This window comes from Lissotriton helveticus, chromosome 3_1 (genome assembly GCF_964261635.1).
Source record: "Lissotriton helveticus chromosome 3_1, aLisHel1.1, whole genome shotgun sequence".
Classification (NCBI taxonomy): Eukaryota; Metazoa; Chordata; class Amphibia; order Caudata; family Salamandridae; genus Lissotriton; species Lissotriton helveticus.
The window spans coordinates 2,057,343,592-2,057,367,158 of record NC_136061.1 but is presented as its reverse complement, the minus strand read 5'-3'; the positions used below and the strand labels follow the sequence as shown (position 1 = coordinate 2,057,367,158).

Here is a 23,567-nt window from a genome sequence, read left to right as displayed (position 1 = left end):
AATCTCCAGCCACCAACAGGAACCCATTACCCGAATGCTCAGAAAGAGATTGCTCTTTTAAAACCCTAGTCTCTGCAATATCTGTCCCTACTATATTGTAAACATTACAAATCTTTAAGAACAGCCCTGATGGGAGCACCAACCCAACTGCCAAAATGTCAAGGGAGTCAAAGGTTTTTTATTTTTCACTGAAGGCAGTTTTAATCCAGAATCCTAATCCCCCTGAGGGTCTATCCCTTCCGTTCTGTACCGCATTTACACAATATGGAAGGGGATCTGACACCATGTACTTGAAAGAGGCAGATGTCATGAGAATCAATTAATGGACCCAACATGCTCGGAGGTCAATTTGGAAATCCCAGACATTCCATGTCAAAATCTTTAAAGATGGCTTCTGGATCGGGTTTGCAATAGGAGGATATCCAGTAATCGTATCACCACCAAATTATTCTTTGCCCACTATTCACTATGGGCAACCGAAGAAACATTAAACAATTAATATTTGTGTTAATTGGATCCCCCCAGGTTTAGAATGAAGACTGGACAACATTAGGGTGCGGGTCAAATACCTGGTTTGACTAGCCCTCCATAGAGGGCCCTTATATAATATTTGTAGTCTTTAGTGCACAGTCAAGGAAGAACCCTAGGAGACCCACTGTCCATTATGCCACTGCTTGAGCAGCACCACCTGTATCCAAACTGACACAAACTGCCAGGCCACGATATTTGTTCAGAATGCTGATGTTAGCTTGAGAAATAGTTTGTGAATCCATGTCCATAGCATCATCAACTAAGTTTCTGTGAGAGAAGCAAACCTTCACCCTGTCATATTGTTCCTCAGGGATAGAAAGCCTTTCTACTCCCACTATGTAACTCCTAATAATTGAATAGCAGTGGCGAACCTCTCAGAACCAGTGTGTAACTTTGCTGATGAGCGATACACGACCTCCCTGGCTTCCATGGTCAAATTAGGAACCTGGGTAAAATAAATTACAGCCTGGTGGTTTCCAACCTGCTGAGGGATGTAACATCCATGTTGCACCATCCCTCTTGGCTATACCATGCAAGACCTTTCCATAGGGGGGTTCTCACAGACCCATGTCTCCATTTCTCTATTCCAATGCTTCTTTCATCACCTTCTTTGGAGATCCCATCCTGGGAGCACCAGATTAGGATCCCACATGCCGAAGGCTGGTACAGAGACAGTGGAAGGGGATAGAGAGGATCTGGAGCAGTTAAGGGATGTTTCCCAGTGGAAGCTGTTGGTTGACAACAGTATGATGTGGGAAATTAGTATCCCCATTGCAGTTATTTTTTTGGTTCCCCACGCTTTGACCTCCCTCTATTGTGGTGCATTTTACAGGATTCTGATTCCCACATTCTCTACCTTTAAGAATCTCCACAACCTTCTTCAAAAGCTGCAACATGATCCCTCAAACCCCCAATAACACCAATCATGTTGTGGAGAATTGAATAGCACTCCCGACTGGAGACGCTAATAGCATCATCTCAGGACCCCCTCATTAAGAACAATAACAGGATAGAGGATTGAAATGGTTTCAGTACTCAATTGTTTCTAAATTGCATACAGACAGAGACCACTCTGTTACGCTAGTCGGGGAAGACACATTATTTACCCCCACAGACAGCCCTCCAACACACACGTGGATCTTGCCAAACATCTGGGGTATACAGCTAGTGGGCACCACTGGGGTAGGTTTCTTAGTATTACAGCTAGAAGAGAAGTTAGGAGTAATGATATCCTCACATTCAGACAGGAGATTATCAATCCGGTCCATTACGCATTTACCAGCGGCAGAGGGTAAGGGTTTTCTTTTTTCTTTTTGAGGACTCTGAGAACTCCTTCCACTGGCTTTCTTTTGCCCATTATATGACTGAAGTCAGGTGGTAAACACTAGCACACTAAACAGTGAATACTAGGGCAAATATAAAACAGGTGCACCAAACATATCCATCCCTTGCAAAGAATTAGCTCATAGCAAAAATAGAAGTCAATGCATGCATTCAAAAGGGAACTCAAAAGGAAACCTTCCACGTTTCCAGAGCTATATCTACCTAGACTGGCCTCACAAATTCCACTCCACCACAGCCTCTCCACTCTTGAGTACACAAAATAGGAAGGGGGATTGGAGATCATCAACAGGAAGAAGTGTCCGCAGCGCAGAGCGAAAAGTTGGTATACTATCTGAAAAACAAAACAGGGCTGTTTCTTTATGTATTTTGTGTTTTTGTACTTAGTTGTTTGTTTTCCTTTCTTGACCTGTCCTATCTGTCCTCCTGTTTCCTTCCCATCCTAGAACGACTCCCTCCTGTGTACCATCCCAAAGCATCAACATGGTAGAAGCATGTAGTGCCTCCGGCACCCCTGGTATTTGTCACAGGCAGGCTGGGATGTAAGCCTGGCAAATCTTCAGTGGATCTCAATTTCTGGGTGCAGCACCATCTCCTCTACATGTTGGCAGTCGGTGCCAGGCACTGTAAGGGTTACACCCTGATGGAGCATTGTGTGCTCTGAGGGAAGTTTAGCAATTTTAACCCCAATGCAATGCCATCTAGCGCAGCAAGCAGCAACTGTCGCTTCGCTGGATGGATATCCCGTACAGGGAACAGGACCTTCTCACCCTGCTAGGCATTGAGTTTGCAGGGCTTGGTGAATAATATTTCACTTTTTTTTTATTCTAGTATATTTTTTTTGAAGCAGCATGATCACAGGGCAGTTATGTTTGCCTGATAATTATATACATAGTTATTCTATTTAACTATGTATAATCTTTTTTCAATTTATAAAAAGTAATATATTATACACCGGTTAATAAGTGTTTATGTTCTTCATTCACAAGATCAGTAAGTAAATATAACTTTAACATAATTATGTGTAAAGTGAATGTGTTAATCAAGAGCAACACAAATTCTTGATAAAGTTGGGCCCTCAGATACACAGTAGAGGTGCATGGTGCCAGCCTGACAGGATAGGTTGGGACTGTAGGAGTGGGGATGACATCAGTTGAATGATACTGCCAGGATTCTGTTCCTAGTTGAGCAAGGCAGTTGCTCGTTTGGGCTGATATAAGGGATGTCAACTCAATCAATTAATCAATCAGTATTTGTTAAGCGTGACTACTCACACACGAGGGTCTCATGGTGCTGGGGGGTGCAGCAGGTCTTTCTGGGCGCTGAGGTTCAGTCAAAGAGCCAGGTTTCAAGCTCCTTCCTGATGTGGGTCAGGAACCGGGATAACCTGAGGAGGAGAGGCAGGGTGTTCCAGGTTTTGGCAGCAAGGTAAGCAAAGAATCTTCCTCCAGTACTGGTCTTGTGAATCTGAGAGACGGTGGCAAGGGCCAGTTTGGCAGAGCGGAGAAGTCTGCTGGGTACATGGAATGAGAGGCAGTGGTTCGGGTATGCTGGTCCAGCTTCGTGGAGGGCTTCATAGGCATTTGTGAGGAGCTTGAATGTGACTCTTTTGTTGACTGGGAGCCAGTGTTGTTCTCGCAGGTGAAGGGTGGGAAGGGTTCAGGAGTTCTGTCAACGAGGGATGCGTGGAAGGTGGTGTTGGGGTGGTCTGGACCAGGACGTGGAGATGTTCCTTGGTTGTCGTTGAGTCGTCTGAGTGTGTGGTCAGGTGGAGGGAGTTCTTGTGGATGATGGTGATACCTCCTCCTGGTCAGTTGGTATGGTCCTTGTGGGTGATCTTGTAACTGTCTGGGACGGTGGTGGTGATGTCAGGGCCTGAGCTGGGGTTCGTCCATAAGTAATGTGATGTCAGGAGAGACGGAGTCGAGCAGGTCCCAGATTTCCATGGTGTGTTTGTAGAGGGAGTGCGTATTGAGGAGGATGCAGCTGAGTTGGTCAGGTGCACTGTCGGCTGGATTGATGGCAGGAGGAGATGGAGTGAGGAGGTGGGTGAGGTTGCAGCTGCAGTATTAGCAGGAGAAAGGTCCTTTGGTGTCTCTTGGCGACGCGAGGAGGCAGGCAGCATGCCATCCAGTGTTGAGGGCTAGGAGAGTAATGGTGTTGTATCGATGGAAGGTCTGACAACCAGGGTTGTGGCGCTGGCCACGGTCCAGGCACGGGCGGGTACAAACGGGCTTGCCTTTGGCGCACCTTTGGCCTGCCAGTTGAGCACACCTGCTTCGCTACCGTGCATGGCCGCCATTAATTAGTGTTGAAGGGAAGGGTAGCCAGCGGGGAGACAGGAAGCAGGAAGCGAGAATAGCAGTGCTGAATAGGGGCGGGCCGTGTGGGTCAAGTAGGGGTACAGTGCAAAAGATAGTGAAAAAAGAGAAGAAAAGTATACAAAAAGTGTGAAAAAGAGGAAAAGGTAAAAAAAGAGTGGAAAGAAGGCAGAGGGAACAAAGGCAGAAAGCACAAGGACAGAAGGCAGACCAGCAGCAGAGCAAAGATTCTCCCCACTAGCCAACCAAGGATGGGGTGCAGACAGGAACCTTCAGTGGAGGAGGGCCTTGAACGGGAAACAACCTTTACAACGCAACCATTACATCGCACTACACTTACAAACGCAGGCATCCTTTACAACACATGACACTACAATGCAGGCATTACCAAGCATACCATTACAAGGCATGACACTACATCGCATGTCACTACAAAGCAGGCATTAAAACGCATACCATTACAACGCATACCATTGGAGTTAGAATCGTAATTTTTAACCCCTACACTATCCAACACTTACCCGACTGTTGCACTCCCTGGAGTTACAATAATATTTTTTAACCCTACACTATCCAGCACTTACCCTACTGTTGCACCCCCCTGGAGTTAGAATAGTAATTTTTACCCCTATACTATCCAATACTTACCTTAAATGCAATGTAATGGTATACATTGCAATGGTATGCGTTGAAAGGTAGTATGCGATGTAATGGAATGCGTTGTAAAGGTAGTTTTTTAAAATGCGATGTAGTGTCATGCGATATAATAGAATGCGTTGTAGTGGATTTTGCGAAGTAAAAACTGCTCTGTAAGTGCATGGTTTGTAAATGTATGCATTGTAACGTCATACATTCCATTGAACACCAACCAACAAGAGTTAGTGGACATGCAAGAGGCAGCAGCTGCCAGGTGGAGCAGCGCAGGGAGGGAAGCAGTTTATTGACAGCTCATGTCACTCACTATTATGATTGTGGTATGTCAGGGGTGTTAGCGTTCTTCTCCATGGCTTTATGTAGCACATTAAAGTCCCAATCTCCCTGATTTGCAGTACACAACTGGAGATCAAACTGACCCATCAAAAGTGGGAGAAGAAGCAAAGATACTTTCTTGGATTGAATGAATAGAGACAAGCAATTTTAGGTTAGGAAACTAGGAACACGCTATCTGATTTAAAAAGTACAAAGCTGAGCCACCAATCATTGTTTTTTTATCTTCTTTATTCCTTTCATAAGCACCCAAGGGCAAAAGAGCATCTGGGCAAGCAGCTGCAGCCACCACCAGTGCCGTGTCCGGTGGGATGACCACCCCACCACCATCAGTGCTGCAGCTGTGGCAGGTGGCTCTGCTGGCCCGAGTGAGTCTTGTTTTGTATTATTTATTCTTACTTTTAACTATTCCCAATAGTAGAATGATGGCCTTCTGATGTGTAGCATTTACTTATTTTTAACTCCCTTTTCTCATGTTTGTTAATTGTGTATTTCCTGGTGTTTTCTATATTCTCTGTCCACACAGCTGACTTTCTCTTGTCTGTAGCTTTCTTCTGCTCCCTTTTTTGATAAGATTTCCCTCACCCCTCCTTTACATGTATTGTGTAGTGCTGTTAAGAGAGCATAGTTTTGAATACATAAAAAGTATTGCAGGTACAAATATTTAACAATCATTTTGGTTGAGAAGGCTTGCTTGATCCAACAGTCAAAAAGTAGAAGGACAGAGATAGAGTGGTCATTGTCATGGACCCTAAATGTTGTCTTACACTAGCAGTTTCCATGAAGGTGCAGCATAGCAGGAATGAGATACCATTACCAACCAATACCATGTCACTTTCATTTCTTTCCACCCCATTATTGCGTTTCACTCTCATCCTTTCGGAGCCTTATCCCTCCATTAGGAGGAAAAGGCTTTTGGCTGACTCATTGACTACCTGTTATTAAATGTTGTCAATCAACAAACCTCCCAAAGTGATTTTTGATGGAAGATACTGATGTATAACTAATCTAGCTGTAGTGATGTATTGCTGTTGTACCTAATGTAAAATAAATAATTAATAAGGTGGCTAAACTGGTATCTAAAATAATTGCATTATGTTTATTTTTAGGTGCACAGGCCACCAGTGTTGCCACAAGCGCCAGCCAGCCGGGGACATCAGAGGAGATCCAGCTGGTCGAGGGAGGGGGAGTTGTCATTGTGGTGGCAGGAACAAGTGGTAAGTCACCTTGCTTTCTTTTTGACAATACTTTATTTATTAAGCTAGGCAGATATGCTGCCCATCTCCTCCCTGCCAACAACATTTTGTCACCTAAAATTGAGCTTGGTTTAATATGGCACTGTGGTATAGGTGGTTAAATGTGTGTCTGCGTCAGTTAAAAGTGCAAATTGATGAAGTCTACAATTAATACAAATGAAAGACAAGACCAACTGCAAAACGTAAATTCTACTTTGGCATGTGCTACAGTTTTCTGCCCAGGTGACATATTTCTTGGCTTCCATCACTGATTTAAGGTTACCACTTTTTCCTTATGTTAACCAATGTGACTAATCAAATGCGTAGTACATGATCTGTGACACAAAATCATTCCATGGCAAAATTTCTACTTAGCCCAACCCCATTAACTTACCTCTTTACATGCTAACTTTCCCCAATGCCATGACTGGAAATAATTTGTGGTGGAGCGTAGGGTTTAATGTGGGACTAAGTGTCTGATTTAGAGTTTGCAGAAGGGATACTCTGTGGCAAACACGACAAATATGGAATTTATCCAGAACCTGCATTACAAGTGTAAAGTGGAGTGACCACATTCCGCCAATTCTGTGAGTGGAATGACATTTTCCACCCGGGCCTACAAGTAACCCAATGTCTTAAATATTTGTAGAGTGTATTCAGTTTCCCCCTTAAGGACATCATTTTCCTTAGCAATACCGTAGATTATTTCTGTTTATGTTCAGGTATAGCCTTGCTCATTTGGTCTTATTTTGCCATCTGCACCCCCTGGATCAGCCACTGCTCCAATATATCGGTCTTGAATTGGAGCTTTAAAGGTGTCATATGTGCAACCCAAGCCAGTGTCCCACAAAGTTTATTATGTTCAGTCCGTCAGGCAAGGCAGATCTCCATAGGTAAAAGAGAGAAATCCTGTGTATCAAGGTTTCATCAACGCATTTCATAGGGCTATTGCTAAGCATTACATAATATATCCTAGAATAGGAATGGTGTATGTGTAAAAAGAAGGATTAGTCTTAAGTAGTCACATTATGGTTTCTCCATGAGTCTCTAACCGATCTCTTACAGTATGTTTTCTTTTTTAGGAAATGTTATCAGGCAGAGTGTTTGCAGATCTGTCAAGAGAGGGGTTCCAGGTGGCATTGATGTCCCTAGTAAATATTATGTGTCCTGAGCCTTGATTTCGTTGGGGTGGAGATTGTTTTTGTACAGCGGGACCTACCCTATAGCATGCGGCTTATCATAAAATATCAACTGTTCCTCTTATCCAAGAAGGAATGTTTCCTGTAAATCCGCTAATCCGTGATCTCCTTCTCCGAGATCTGTTGTCAGAGTTCATTGTTGTTCAATGAGAATAATTAAGGAATTTTAAAGTATAGGAAAAAGGGTGCAATTTAAGTGAATCCATGTGGCGGTTTCCAGTGGTCGGTGGAATGTTTCATTCCCCCATGGAGAAACTCTGCAAGAGTAATGTGGAGTTCCATTCAAAATCTACTGTGTGTGGAATTTTTTACATGGGAGGCTCCAGAACTGTCAGTTGGCGAGAGCGAGCGAGATTTGGCATCCCATAATGCGATTTTCTAACGGAGGTGTTTGCAAGCGGCAGCGAAATGAACGGGAATAGCCAAGTGCTCTTGCACAACGCTTGATGCTATTCGCACTGATTTTTTCAGTACTGCTGGCGCTACCAGCACTAAATTCCTGCGACAACAGTGCAAAGTGTATTTTTTGCCAGTTGATTGAACTCTGCCTAATCTCGCTGATATTTTTTGTAACTACACGGAATTCCCCGGAGAGAAACTCTGGTCATTCTGCCTACCCCTAGTGGTTTCCTATTAGATCTCTAAACCTGTCAGGGTGCATTAGATTGCCACTGAAGTAGGACTATAAAGTGGTACATATGCATCCTGTGCCTCCCTGCCCAAAATAATATACACAAACAACAACAATAACACCATATAACCAATACCCTTCTAAATTGATGTTCCATAACAAAGCATGGGTCAGTGCATTGTATGCAAACAATGAAGGTTCCGAACACACTGAACTTATCTCTTGTGGGTCACTGTGATGCACAAGTACAGGATGCACAGCATGCCCCCGGCCTAGCCTTCTCTTTTTAGGATGGAAACAAATGCATACATTAATCTGGGCTGTTTAGATGTGTTTAGTATACCCTGCAAAAAGAGAAAGATTCCTCTTTCTTCTGTCCAGTTTCGTATACCTCACCCACACAGGTCTTAATGTTAGGCAATCCCTGAATCACTCTCAGAGACTCAATTCAACTCAGAGTGAGAAAGGCTCCTGAGCAAAAGCCGACACCAGACGGTAGGTGCAGAGATCCTGAGGTAAACCAAAGGTAACATTTTAAGGAGCGACTTGACAAGGTTTGAAACTGGACTTGATTCCTCTTCATATCTGTGTACAAGGTTTTTCCCACAGGCTTGCTTGGCCATCTTCAGAGTTGCATTCATTGCTTGTATCACGGCCATTACAGTCTCCCTCATCATCCAGGAAATGTGTAGGAGTTTTGCCTCTTGATCTTGATCAGTGAAGTGGTATACTTTGCTCTGCCAATCAAAAGAGATGCCGAATAGGAATTCCCATCTATATTTCATTTTATCCTGCCGCAGTCTATCAGCTATTGGTCTGAATGATAGTGTTCTCAGAAGGGTAGCTGGAGCCATATCCTGGTATAGCTCACAAGTGTAGTGTTGGAAGGTGATGCAGTCTAGTTTCCTGGCAGCTTAAAGTATGTGAGAAACAACGGATAACTGCGGGTCTATCAACATAATCAAGACTACGTGTGTGTAGGGCTGGCTATGTGACTGCTACCAACAGTTGAATAGAAGACAAACTATTGGTCAATTAACCAATGTGAAAAATGTCCATCAGTTACTCGTTCCGTGCCACCCAGTACATCATTTGGTCTACTTCACAGTAGTTAGTCCATTGTATTATCTCCGTGAATATGAAAAGGAGATGATTAATGAAAGAGAGATGTCTGGTGGGTGTTATTCACTTGTAACTGAGAACAGTGCATTGGTGGAAAAAAATTGAAAAAAGTGAGTGTGTAAAATATAAGATTGGATGATGCATGCAATGTAACTTTATTCTGGAGTCATGCACCTCCAACGTTAAAAACAATAGAGTGCAAAAAAGTCAGATGGTTCAAACAAATAACTTCTGACTGGGTAATCTGGTCGACATGTTTCTGCGGACTATTAAAGGTCAGACAATGTACCTGCCGCTTCCTCAGGACCCATAAACTTGATTGCTACTGCTTACGTGAAACTAAATAATAATTAAATACAAAAGGACATATGTGAACAGAAATGCTGAATGTCACCTGTTCACTTCCATTTTCCTCCTTTGGATCATGGGGTCCAATTGTGAATTCGCCAGCATGCCCACACATAGACAAGAAATGAAATATAGAAAAAACCATAACACCTTCATTAATAAGGGCTATCAAAAGACATTGCTAAATTATAATTCGTAACATATCTCGGTCCAATGACCTTAATATGCATTCCATTGTACAGTTATCAATGGCTCACCTTAATTTGTAAGGGGAATTGCCTCGCCTCACCTGGCAAACAGCTCAGGAAATTGAAGCACCGCTCTATAGTGCAGAAAATGTAGAAAAGTCAAGATGAAACATATGACAGCTAAAACATTGTCAGACTCACTCCCTGTAGAGTACTAGCTTGCATGTACTACAGGGGCTACAGATCTTTCAGTGATTAGGTTTATAAATTGTCCAATTGCTCATTCACTGGACTGCTTCATACTCATTATGATTTGTAACCTCTTCATTCTATCACGTATTTACCTCTTTACCACATTAGATATAGATGGAATGCCTATCTACGAGTTTAACAACAATCCATTTATAGTCCAATGTACTGATGCAAAATCCACATTAAATATGATGGAAACACCTCAGATCCCAATTTTGTAAATCTGGCTTTCAAATTGTCAGTTCCTGACCGTTGTTCACTATTTACTCTCTCCCGTCACTCTAGGTGAAGTTCTCATGATGGGAGGATAGAGCCAAGCATTTAGCGCAAACACGCAGTGAAAGTAAGTACAGCGCACACAGCCATTCCCTCGGCTAACAAACTCACTCGTTCCAACACCTTGCCGTTTGAAGTACAGAAGGTCAGCACACATACTATTAATGGGTTAATCAGGATCACACGCCCGTGCACCCTTACCTCTCCGTCGGTACTTCCAGCAGCCTGCCGGGCTGTTTGGGGAGGTTCCGCGGATAGCAGAGGGTACTTCCTTATCGTTTTTTGCGCGAGCGTGATTGGACAATGGTTGAACTACCAAGGCTCATGGGAATTGTAGTCAATCATGCGACGTGCACTCGCGCATTCGTGAACGGTGTCAAAATGTTCATATGGGGCATTATTAAATGGATTAAATAGTTCGTTTTCATGTGATTGTGGTATATTTACAAGATTTATAATAATGAGTTAGATGGTATCGCGTTCATTTTTATGTAATTGTGGTAAATCTATAAGACTTGTGATAACGCTACCAAGACAGATGTATATTATTGTAGTCGACACCATGCGCAATCCAAAAATTATGGGATCTCTAATACACATTATTTTGTAATGTTTTTATGCATCCTAGGTGCATTATGGGATATGTGGTCCATAATTGATTCAAAGAGAGATCTCAGTAAATGTATCATACTGCCCACTGTAATAAATGAGCAAACACACACCTATATTGAATGGAACGATAGATCGTCAGGATACCAGCAGGTGGCCAGTGATTAGTACGCCAAATCTGCGCACTTGACATTTTTTAGCGATAGAAAGAAGGATTTATATCTTCTTCATAAAATCCTTCCTGACAATCAAGTTACATCGTGAGTTGGTGATTCTATAGTGTCATCCAGGGGATATCTTCATTCATCCCCGCTTTATCACAATTAAGTTTGTACACCCATTTTTGTTCTATTTTGAAAAGGTGTCTGGATACATCGGTGATGTGCGTGGGGATGTTGGGTTGTTCTAATACCGTCCATTCGAAATCTGTCGGTTTATGGCCCACTTGAATGTAGTGGTTCGTCAGACGAGTCGCTTGTTTTTTGCACCTTATTGTGCTCTTATGTTCAGAGATCCTCGTTCTGATCTTCCGGGTAGTCATTCCGACGTACCTCAGTGAGCACGGACAGGGGATGAGGTAAATCAAATTGCTACTATTGCAATTTGTAAACCGCTTTTGTTCCCAGCGACGGCTAGTCCCTATATCAATAGATGTCGTGTGTTTAGTCTGCGGGCACGCAGCACAGTTCCCGCACGGATGGTGCCCTGTCACTGGTGGCATATTCCATAGTGTGCCCACTCGATGGATATCCTTTGGTGGGGGTCTGGTATGTATCAACTTGTCTCTCATGCTAGTTGCTCGTTTAAAAGCAAACAGTGGTTGTGCCAAAGAATCTTGCCCGGTGTTCAGGATCCTCCAATGTTTACGAACTATGCGTTGAATCGCGTTCGACCTTGTACAAAAAGTATTGACAAATGTCAGTCTTTCATTCTTTTCTTTAGGGACAGATGGTTCAAGTAGAGCTTCCCGGTTATTATTCGCTGCTCTCTTCTTAGAGCGCTTGATACGTTTTTTCGGATAACTCCTGTCCACCAGTTTTTGGGCTAGGTCTTCAGAGTGTTTCTCAGTCTTCTCTCGTAGTGCAATTTCGTTGTATACGTAGAAACTGACCATATGGTAAGTTGTCACGCAAGGACTTCGGATGACAACTGGTATACTGAAGTAATGAGTTACGGGCCATGGGCTTCCTAAACAGTTCTGATTTGAGGCCCTGTGGTGTCGCAGTGATCAGAAGGTCTAGGAATGACAATGAGTGTTGACTACTTTCCAGTGTGAAACGCAAAAACCTGTTACGATTATTGAGCCAACTATGGAAGGATTGGAGAGAAAGTTCATCTCCACGCCAGATCACCAAGATATCGTCGATGTATCTCCTCCATGTGCGTATCGATGTTACATATGGGTTAACAGTGTTCAGAACGTGGTCCTGTTCGAATGTATGCATATATAGATTCACCAGGCTCGGCGCAAAAACGCTGCCCATGCTCGTCCCATGTCGACCAGATTACCCAGTCAGAAGTTATTTGTTTGAACCATCTGACTTTTTTGCACTCTATTGTTTTTATCGTTGGAGGTGCATGACTCCAGAATAAAGTTACATTGCATGCATCATCCAATCTTATATTTTACACACTCACTTTTTTCAATTTTTTTCCACCAATGCACTGCTCTCAGTTACAAGTGAATAACACCCACCAGACATCTATCTTTCATTAATCATCTCCTTTTCATATTCACGGAGATAATACAATGGACTAACTACTGTGAAGTAGACCAAATGATGTACTGGGTGGCACGGAATGAGTAACTGATGGACATTTTTCACATTGGTTAATTGACCAATAGTTTGTCTTCTATTCAACTGTTGGTAGCAGACACATAGCCATTCCTACACACACGTAGTCTTGATTATGTTGATAGACCCACAGTTATCCGTTTTTTCTCATAGTCTTCTCAGGGGGGTTATAACTGTGCACAGGTCTTTAAACTTCCCTTGAACCCTCAATTAATAGTATATATGTTGTAGCTTAAAGTATGTGCCTTTTGGTGATAAATCTTCACATTTAACTAACAGAGTTTGCTTTAATGTGAATAGCTTCTGTTTTGTCTTCAATTTTAGTTACTGTGTTCTCCATTTTAAATCAGCATGAGCCAACAAAGGCAATGTCTGATTTTAAAAAGTTCTTTCTAGAGCATATTCTTCCTTAAACTCCTCTCTTAACTCTGCTTTACGAGTGGAAAGTATTTAGAGCAGCTCTATCTTGGTGAGTGCCAATTCATGGGAAGGCCACGGTCTGCTAGCATGAGCTGTCATCGAGACAGAGGGTCTAGGCGTCGATTGAGTGTTAAATAAATTGCTGACACTCTTTGTGTATACTTCTTTGGTGGCAGGAATGGGTATTGCAGGATTGAGCCAATCCTATTATCACCAGTGTATAAGGATCATGTGTATCAATAATCACGTTTCCACTTTAGGCTATGGGTCACCTCTCCAGTGAAGTAGAAATCACATAGTGCCTGATTATGATGTTGGGCAGGAAGCCATCCAAGAGCTCATCAGAGGCTTTCCGCCCGACATCACAAGCTTTAGTCCGACCGCCGTATTATGATACTGGTGGTCATAGGCAAACCCGCAGGGGAACGCCTATGCACCTCCGATGGGCTCAAGGAGCTCGACAGGGCGTTGGTGGGGCAGATAATCCCCAAATTGTGGTGGTGTCTCCTCAGGCACTGCCGTTGGGATTATGATGTCCATTTCCCACATCCTTTCCAGGTTGGCCTTTCCAACATGGAAAGGCTGTCGGAAATTGACTTTGGGGGCCCCTATCAGGGTCCCTGTCTCCTCCTGCGGCCTCCGCTATGCATTTTCAACCCTCATTTCCAGGGTAAAAGAGGTCTTCTGCAATTGGAAAATCACAGATTGCTTCTCAGAAACATTGACTGTAATAGTCTTCCCCACCTCTTCATTTTTCAAGCTCTCAAAGCTACTTTTTGCAGTTCTAAGCACACACAGCATCAGAGGTTGCTAGTTTTGTGTCCTCTTCACTAATCATTCTAGCCCTCTGTGTCACATCAGCTTCCAGACACCTAGTGACAGCTGTGCATTGCATTACATGTTGTTTTATTTTGTCTTCAGTGATGTATTCCCTACCAGATATTTGTACCAGCTCTTTGCAGTTTATAATCTGTGAGCATGTCTCGTTACTAATAAGTTGCTAGGAACAAATCTGAATGCTGTAATTTCATCAAAACATAGGATTTATACATTGCTAGTTCAGCCAGAAAAATGGTTGCATTTGGGAAGAGGTATCACTGAGGCATATTTATTCACAGCTATCACAAGAAGGAAAGTCTCTCTTGTGACATCACTTACACAGTATTAGGAGGCCTGCTGTGTCCATGTAGCATTAGTGTCTCCCTGCCTGGGGCCCAGATCAGCCACTTGTCTGCTTATTCAAACCATTACAACTGCCTAACAGGGCTGCATGAGTCTTCTTTCATAGTCGCTATATCTCAGTCATGCGTTTTGGGCTCCTCCAGGAGCACGAGCTGTCAACCAAATTCTGGGTGCAAAGTCACGCCCATCGGAGCCTGCGGGAGGAGAATGCGGCTGCCCATGGCCCCTGCAGGGGGCCACCTAAAAGGGCGGCCCTTTAGTGCTATTTGGGTACAAATGTCACCCCTACTGACCTAAGGGTTGGACCCAGGGATGGAGTCCTTTGCATTAGCGTGCTAGGCGCATCACTTCCGGTGCACAGAGGTTGGGGGAGGGTACTTATACCTCCTACAAAAGTTGTCTTTTGTATTTACTTACTAGCTTACCCGTCGCGCGTTGCTGTGATCTCCGAAGAAAGGAAATTCAAGGAAACTCGTTATGATAGCATTCAATTTACATTGTGTCATTTTTATTGAAACGTATTCATTTTAATATGGAAAACATTTCAAAGTGTTGTTTTAATTCTATTTATTTATTCGAGTGCTTGTGGATACACAATTTTTTTTTCCGTCAGGTGCGTACATCAGTATTTGAAAGCTTTTGAGGGCCCTGGGGGCCGATATTTAACAACAAATTATGCCAGAAACCTTCACGGGAGTGTACCCAACAACTTCCCAAAGTTTCATGGCGATCGGATGAATGGTGTTTTAATTCTATTTATTTATTCGAGTGCTTGTGGATACACGATTTGTTGTTTTTCCGTCTGGTGCGTACATCAGTGTTCGAAAGATTATGAGGGCCCTGGGGGGCCGATATTTAAAAAAATATTACACCAGAAACCTTTGTGGGAGTGTACTCAACAACTTCCCAAAGTTTCATGGCGATCGGATGAATGGTGTAGTAATGCATAAAGGACAAACAGACAGACAGACAGAAATACATTCGTTTTTATATATATAGATTAATGCATGCTCAGACTGTGGGTAGGGATGTTGCCAATAATGGCACTATGACTACACCAGACCTGCTGGCCTCAGCACAGTGGTGGTCTGGCACCACCATGTGGCCGTAGCCCCAAACCACTTCTGTACTGCACCTGCACTCCATTGAGCTGCTCATGTGGGGCAACACAGCCCTCTGGACAACTGCAGGGCAGACTGCAATTCTCAACCTGTGTCTCTTTCCCCATTCGCCAGCATGAACTGTCTCGGTGACGAGAGTTTCCAGTTCATGTCAGTCTCTCAGGGACTCTGATCGGTCAACCTCATATTTGCTTGTCACTGCGTCACCTATTCCGATGGTGATGGTAACTTTGGAACCTTTACATTTTGCTCTAGGATAATTAACTCCATAGCCATCGGATGTATTTGTTGTACGATCATTCAGGACTCATGATCTCAGGCCTTTCAAAACCTGATGTGTTATTTCCATACAGCAAGCATACGTATAGAGAGTCCAAGGAGACCCGCAGGTCAGACTTGAGCGTTAGTGTCGCATTTCATTTCCGTATAGACTGAGCGGAAATGTGTTTTCAATATCACGAGTATTTAGGGGATTCAGTGTAAGAGGAGTTCCAGAAAATGGAACCCTGTAAACATAGACATGCTTCATGTTATCTTTTGTAAATTAGCAATCAGAGGGATTAAGGCATCTAGGTGGCTGTGAGAGAGCACAAGTCTGAAAAATGTATAAGTGCACCATATTTACAAGCACGTAGTTAGTTTATACATGCACTGAACACGAGTGTTTTATATTTAGAAGTGGAATACACAGAGTGGTTTATATTCAGTGGTGAAATGCATAAAATGTTTAAGTAGAGTAACAATAATCATAACTGTGTGAGATTAATGTAGAAATGTTGGAATGAAAATGAAAACCTCATGTTCTCATGTTAAAGGAATCATGTTAGAGTTGAATAGAACTCTGAAAATCCAGTATATTGTGTAGGCCTTAGGGCAATTCACAAGCAAATCTAAACGTGCTGCTAAAATAATGTGAGATGGGGTTAACATGGTTCTTCCACAAATGTATTATCGAATTAAGTCTGAAATATATGTTTTATAGATGTGTTGTTTTAGAAACGTATGCTAGTTAAGAATGTTGTTTAAATCAAGTTAATGTTTTAGAGTGCAGGGACTCGCTTCATGTAAATCAAGGAGGCCTGTACTGATAATGTCATCTCCTTTGATGTGCCATGTGCTCGTTAGAGGAGAAGTCGAGAGGTGTCCAGCACAGAGCTTCGAGTGTGCTTTATGACCTATAGATATGGTGGAGTCTGGAATGTGAGGCCCACTGCAGGACGGACTGTATGCAGGTGCGAGGGTCCTAATCAGCTAGAATGAAAGGGGCTTTGTTCAGTGGCGCTTGGCGCAGGCCTGTAGGAGTTTCCAGGAATTTCAGGGGGTATCAGCGCACTGGAGAAGAAGCCCGGGAACCGAGGTCAACTATAACGAGGGTCTTGAAGAGTACCATCATGGAGTTTGCCGCGAAAAGATGTACCACGTGAGGGGCGTCCCAAGGGGCGTTTCTATTGGAAATGTGATTTGGTATTAGGGAAAGCGACCCGGGAGGAAGTTAGAGCAGATGATTTTGGGAGCCTAAGGAAGCGGATGGGTAGGCAGATAGGCTGATCAGGAGAGACCCATTATCAGAGAAGAGACAAAGAGAAGTGCGTGATCTTCTTAGGAAGTCACCACGGCTGACACCTAGAGGGGTAAAGATCTTGTTAAGTAGGGATGTCACTTAGTGTAGTGTAGGGACAGACTAACCTGAATTTTTCTTTTCTGTAATGACTTTGAGGTTGCAACTTGTATCCATTTTGGCAACGCTCATGCTTTTTGAAATTGTACTCATTATTCTGTTTTTCAGACTCAGACTATTCAAAAAGTTCATGTTCATAGTGATACCAATTTATCTTCTGAATCTCATTTTGAGAAGTTTGTATCTTCAGTTATCTCTGACTTTATATTAAATCTTTGAAACTTAAATTTGGTCAGTGGTCATTTAGAGTGGTGTAAGTTCTTAAATTGATTGACTTATTGTTAGATTACCTTTTACTCAATGACAGGTACCAACGATTCAGTCGACTTGGTTTGGGATCTGGTAAGGTAACTAGTAACCAGAAATCCCGCGTTAGCAGTTGGTAGCAGAGTGAGGATGGTTATCTTCTTGAGGAAGGTAATCTAGAGAGGTTAGTTTACCCCAAGGCCCCTAGACGTCGAGAGACGAGCAGCGGAAGAATCGTGTGCCGAAAGGTGCAGACGGTGCGAGAAAAGCAGCAGTATCGGAGGAGAGTGAGTATAAAAAGGGTCATGCGTGAACAGATTGCGGTGTTTTGTGTTGTATTTGTATTGTAATGTCTTGCGGAGTTGAATGCCTGTAGTGTGAATGAGAGAAGGTTGTGAGCGTGCGCAACCTGGTAAACTGGTTACCTGGTAAACGGGTGAACTGGTGAAATCTTAAGTTCAGGCCAGAGCTTAAGTGGTTTTGGGTGTATCGAACATTCAGGGTAGTTGTCGACCATAGTACGGAGGTCACGAGGTACCATTGACCGCCGTGGATCCAAGATAGGGGGAGTGTAAGAGTGAGTGTATGAGTAACGGACGCTGGTCGAAAGTTACTGCGTGTGAGTAACCTATCGGAGAAGGCGATTGCCTGGAAGTAAACGGAAAGACATTTCGCCAAGTTAAGGTGACAACTACAGAAAGACTGTGGGCGTACAGTCAAGAAAGGTGATCGCTTGGACGGAAGTAATCATTTTTTCAGAGTATGAATGGGACGCGTGCATGACCGAGGAGACGAGCTGAGAAAGGAGGGGAACTGCTGCGAAGGGGGACGGGTGACGTCGGCTAGAGCCGCGCTGTGATTGAGCGGTTGGTGTGACGTTAGCTAGAGCCGTGCTCTGGTTGGGCGGCTAGAGTGACATCGGAGGAAAGTCGCGTACGGATAGGCCAGTTAGTGAGAACGGGGCTGAGATTGGTGGAATATCATCAGGAAGTAAACAACCGCGGAGAAAGAGCGAAATCATGAAGTGTTTTAAGTGTTTGAAAGGGATTTTTAAACGAAAACGAAGTGAACATTATTATGGGGAAGAGGCTCCGCCGGAGGGTACACCAGCTCATTATATGGCAACGAATGTTGGGCTGCATACGATATTATGGATTGGGGCTTGGAATAAGCTTACGGAAGGGAATGAGGAAATGCAGTTCCCGAGGTACGGGACGTTTAAGTTAGAGGTGTTACATCGGCTAAAAGCAACCATGTCCTCATTGAAACCCTCGCCCAGACCAACACAGTTTGAGGCCCTTAATGCATGGATTAGGGCTGCACACGACAGAAATTTGAACAGGCGTCAACAAAGACTGACGCGATCGGTAAGAGCAGTGCGAGATTCTAAATGGGATGAGGAAGCAAAGCGGTGGAGGGTACAGGTTATTGAGGTGGAAAAAATTTATCCGATGAGGGAGGTGGCAGGAGGAGGAAGCCTCATGGAGGAAGACGAGGAAAGCGAGTCGGAAGACAATCTGATAAACAGATTGTTAATGGACAGACCACCTCCGAGAGTGGGGGTGATAGAAGATAGGGGGCTCGCAAGGGAAGATGGGAATGCCATTGAGGGGTATACACCACTCCCTATATCGGAATGGACACCTACCAAAGGTGGGGAGACACCTCAACCCAGCACAGTACAGAGTGTAGTGGGAAGGTTTGTGGTGCAAAAAACGCCAGCCACCGAAAGGGTTGAGTCCTTTGGATTGCCAGATGCTCTTCAAGTGCCTGTTACCATAGGACCTATAGTATCGATCTATAACCCAGAGAGAGATAGAGAGGAAGAACAGAGGCAATTGGATAGAGAAAGGATCGAGATAGAAAGGAGGAATAACGTGACAAATGCATGGAAGCAATTGCCAGGTTCGGTAACGTGGAACACCCCATTAGATACATCTGTGGGTCCCAACACAGGACAGGGAGGTTTGAGAGGACCGATGGACCTACGGGGACCGCGGCCAAAGTCCTATACAGAATTAAGAGCTGATTTGAGGGAATGGGATGGGTCCGCAGTAACCCCGAGTAATAGGTCAAGAACAGAACCAGAATGGGAAAGTAGAGGTAACGGGACTGTATCTCATTGTGGGGCCAGCGAAAGTAGTCAGGGGCGGGAAGGCCAAAGTCAAGAGAATAGAGGAGTTACACGTCCTACGGAGGAGAGGGAACAGCAGGAGCAAAATAGTAGGAGTGTAGAGTGTGAGGAGATGTCCCGTCTCTGGGAGAAAGGAGGAGACCAAATGGTACAGGCTTTTCAGAATAGATTTAGGTGCCTTCATCATGTACTCGGAGAAGATGTTCAACATTGGAGAAAGGAGAACAGCGATAGGTCCCGCCACGCCTCGAATAAACAGGAATCACAGGGAAGTAGTGAAGAAAGAGGGAGTAATGGAACATCTTACCCTGCATCCCGTGAAACTAGCCAGGATGGGGAGAGAAGGGCTATGAGGCGTGAAGGAGTGTTTCACCACCCACCCCGAGAAGATGGAAAGGCATGGGACCTAGAGAGATGGGAACAGGGGAGGACTCCCTATAACTCACCAGTACCTAAACGTAGATCTCGGAGCTGGGATGGGAGAGATGCGGATGGAGGAGCTAAATTTAGTGTCTTGAAAGCTGAAATTAAGGCAAAGAGGCTCGATGTTACTAGTTTAAAATCAGATGTTGATGAGATAATAGATGGAACATTGCCTTTGGAAAGGATAGAATTGTATGAACAGGATGAGTTATTGTTCATGGCAAAGGATATTACTAGGAAAGCTAGAGCGTTTCATGAGAAACTGACTGATTTGGCAGACAGGTATGCCGTGGATTTATCTAGGACAAGGGCATTGCAGAGTAACCACAGATTACAGTACGCAGACCAGGATCTAGATGAGAAGAGAACTACTGGATTAAAAACACACATAAGAGAGCTGGTATCAGGGATAAGAGTGTGGAGAGAATTGGACAAATGGGAAGAAAGGTGGTCAAAAAAGGGCACAGTTAGACGAAGTGCAAATGTGATGACCCCCGAGGGAAGGGTAATGCACATGGAGGCATTCCCTTTGCGAGAAATATCAAACGGAAATTATGTACATGTACCCTGGAGTAGAGGAGATTTAGCTGCATTTACTAACTCATTTCCAAAGTTAAGGGACAATCCAGTTGAGTGGTATAAGCAGGTAGAAAGGTTTGTAAAGATCTCGAAAGTATTGTGGATCGATTTGAACACGTTGTTTGACATCGTGGTCCCATCTGATTTGTGGACCCCGTGCAAGACTAGTGTTGAATGGCCAAATACTGAACCAGTGAGGGATGCTCGGACTAATGGACCGTCCGAGATTGTCATGCGAAAATATGAAAGGGTAATAGCATGGCTGAAAGATAAGGTACCACCACAGGATATAGATTGGGTGAAAATAGACCGAACAAGGCAGGAACCCAAGGAGACAGTTCACGAGTTTTATGAGAGATTATTGAAAACATTCAAGCAATACAGTGGACTCGATGTAATGGATCCCAAAGATATAGGGCAGTTTGTGTCAAAGTTTGTCTTGGGGTTGAGACCTGATATTTGTTTGATGATACAGCAACATTTAATCTGTTGGCAGAACAAACCACTAGATGAGATTTTACGTTATGCAAGATACTGTAGCGACGAGATAGATTCTAAAGCCAAGAATCTAAAGGAGAAATTGATGGTGGTGCAAATGCAGTCCGCTGGGAAGGGTGGCCAGCAGAAGCAGGGGATGGGACGAAAACCAAACGGTCAGAACAAAGATAATGAAGAAGGGCAGAGACCTAGGATAGACTTTGCCACTTTAAAGAAAACGACAAAGTGCCATAAGTGTCACCAGGTGGGGCATTGGCGACGCGAGTGTCCCTTTAACCCTGAAAATGGAGAGCTAGAAGTAGAAGAGCAGGTTCAAGAAGTCCCAACTCCAAAGGTGACAGTTCCAGGTAGCAAGGTGGCCAAAGGGGGGACTTCGGCTCCACGGGCCCAGTTCCCACAGCCACCGAAGGTAGCGACAGGGGGAAAGGTCTTTAAACAAATGCCTCTATTTATCGAGGAAGAAAAGTGTTATTACATTGATCCATTGACAGGACAACGTGTGAGCAGTGAAGAGGACTGTACCCTCGGGGCAGTCCTAGAGGTGGATCAAAGAGGGCCATTTGTTGAGGCAGAAGTGGCAGGGTGTCCCACAACGTTCTTGGTGGATACTGGGGCTACCCGATCAACACTGAGATCGGCGGTGGTTCCAGACTTGCCGATGTCAGGGGAAACAATTCAGGTGGTAGGAGTCGCGAACAAAAGGCTGACTAGTCCCTTGACAGAACCAGTGTTTGTGAAGATAGGAAACCACATGAACGAGCATCAGTTTGTGGTTTGTGACCCGAGTCCGGTATGTCTGTTAGGAAGGGATTTGTTGTGCAAATTGAACTGCACCATATACTGCACCCCGCAAGGAGTGGAGGTACAGACTACCGACGATGATGCTACCTTTAAGGTGGCCAATTCAAAATCCTGTGTAGAACTATATCCTACTCTGACAGTAGAAGATCTTCCCCAAGACTTACGAGATGCAGTGGCGTCAGAGGTATGGGATTTAACAGGAGAAGAAATAGGATTGATTAAAGGGGTAGAACCGGTAAAAATAATAGTAAAGCCAAATGCCGAGTTTCCAAGAACGCCTCAATACAAATTGTCCCAGGAAACGATTGCGGGGATAAAACCTGTGATCGAGTCAATGATTCAACAGGGAATACTGAAAGAAATCGTGGGCAGTCCTTGTAACTCCCCGATTATGGGTTTGCAGAAACCTAGCGGGAAATTCAGGATAGTGCAGGATTTACGAAAAATTAACAACATAGTCGTTTCATGTTGTCCCGTGGTACCGAATCCTTCAGTGATACTGTTTCAAATACCATGTCAAGCAGAATGGTTCACAGTGATAGACCTTTGCCAGGCTTTCTTTTCCATCCCATTGGATGAAGAGAGCAGATATCTTTTTGCTTTTAAAATGGAAGATCGCGTTTTAACATGGTGTCGAATCCCACAAGGATTCACAGACAGTCCATCCATCTTCAACCAGTTGTTGAAGAAGAATCTCGAAAATCTAGTACTGCCGCAGAATTCGGTTCTGGTACAGTACATAGATGACCTACTTGTTGCGTCAGAGACAGAGGAAGCCTGTAAAGCAGATTCAATTGCCTTACTGAATCATTTAGCCGAAAATGGACATAAGGTATCTCCGAGCAAGTTGCTGTATTGTCTGACAGAAGTACAGTATTTAGGGCACCGGTTAGAAAAAGGGAAACGTAAGGTGTCACCAGAGAGGATTGAGGCGATAATGAAGATGAATGCGCCTACAACACAGAGGGAAGTTAGAATGTTCCTAGGAATGGTGGGTTACTGCCGACAGTGGATAGTTAACTTTTCACTGAAAGCAAAGCCCTTACAGAAACTGACGCACAAGGAGGTGAGTGATCCGGTACCATGGGACGAAGAATGCTTGGTGGCGTTCTTGCAGCTGAGGGACGATTTATGTCGTGCTCCGGCTCTGGGAATGCCCGATTACGAGAAATCATTTTCACTCTATTGGTGTGAGAGAGAGGGATGTGCTTTGTCAGTCTTGGCACAGACCCACGGAAATGCCCGTAGACCAGTTGCATATTTTTCGGCTACATTAGATCCAGTAGCCGCAGCGTTGCCCGGATGTCTCAAATCCGTTGCTGCAACGGGTGTCAGCATTGAAAGGAGCGAGAGTATTGTGATGGGACATCCAGTGGTGGTGTATGTACCACATTCAGTTGAATTGCTAATGACCAGGACGAAGACGCAGCATCTGACTAATAGTAGGCTCACGCGCTACGAGCAAGTTATTCTTGCCGCGGAGAACGTGACCCTCAGGAGATGCTCTGTCTTGAATCCTGCTACTTTAATGCCATTACCTACTGTAATAGAAGGCGAAGGATGTGAAGACCACTATTGCCTTGATGTGACTGAACTATGCACGAAACCCAGACCAGATATTGTGGATGAGCCGTTGTCTGACCCCGATG

The 23,567-nt window shown here is 44.1% G+C and overlaps 1 protein-coding gene across 2 annotated transcripts in view; it reads left to right on the top strand.

Annotated features, from left to right (window-relative positions):
- The window catches only part of LOC144825254 (uncharacterized), a 233,785-nt gene that overhangs the window by 34,067 nt on the left and 176,151 nt on the right, over positions 1 to 23,567 (top strand). Inside the window, exons 2-3 of one of the 2 annotated variants that reach the window (XM_078684095.1) lie at positions 5,427 to 5,548; positions 6,290 to 6,397. In XM_078684095.1, the coding sequence (XP_078540221.1) occupies positions 5,427 to 5,548; positions 6,290 to 6,397 (230 nt within the window). The remainder of the gene's footprint in view (positions 1 to 5,426; positions 5,549 to 6,289; positions 6,398 to 23,567) is intronic. The other variant, XR_013609356.1, reaches the window with a different exon arrangement.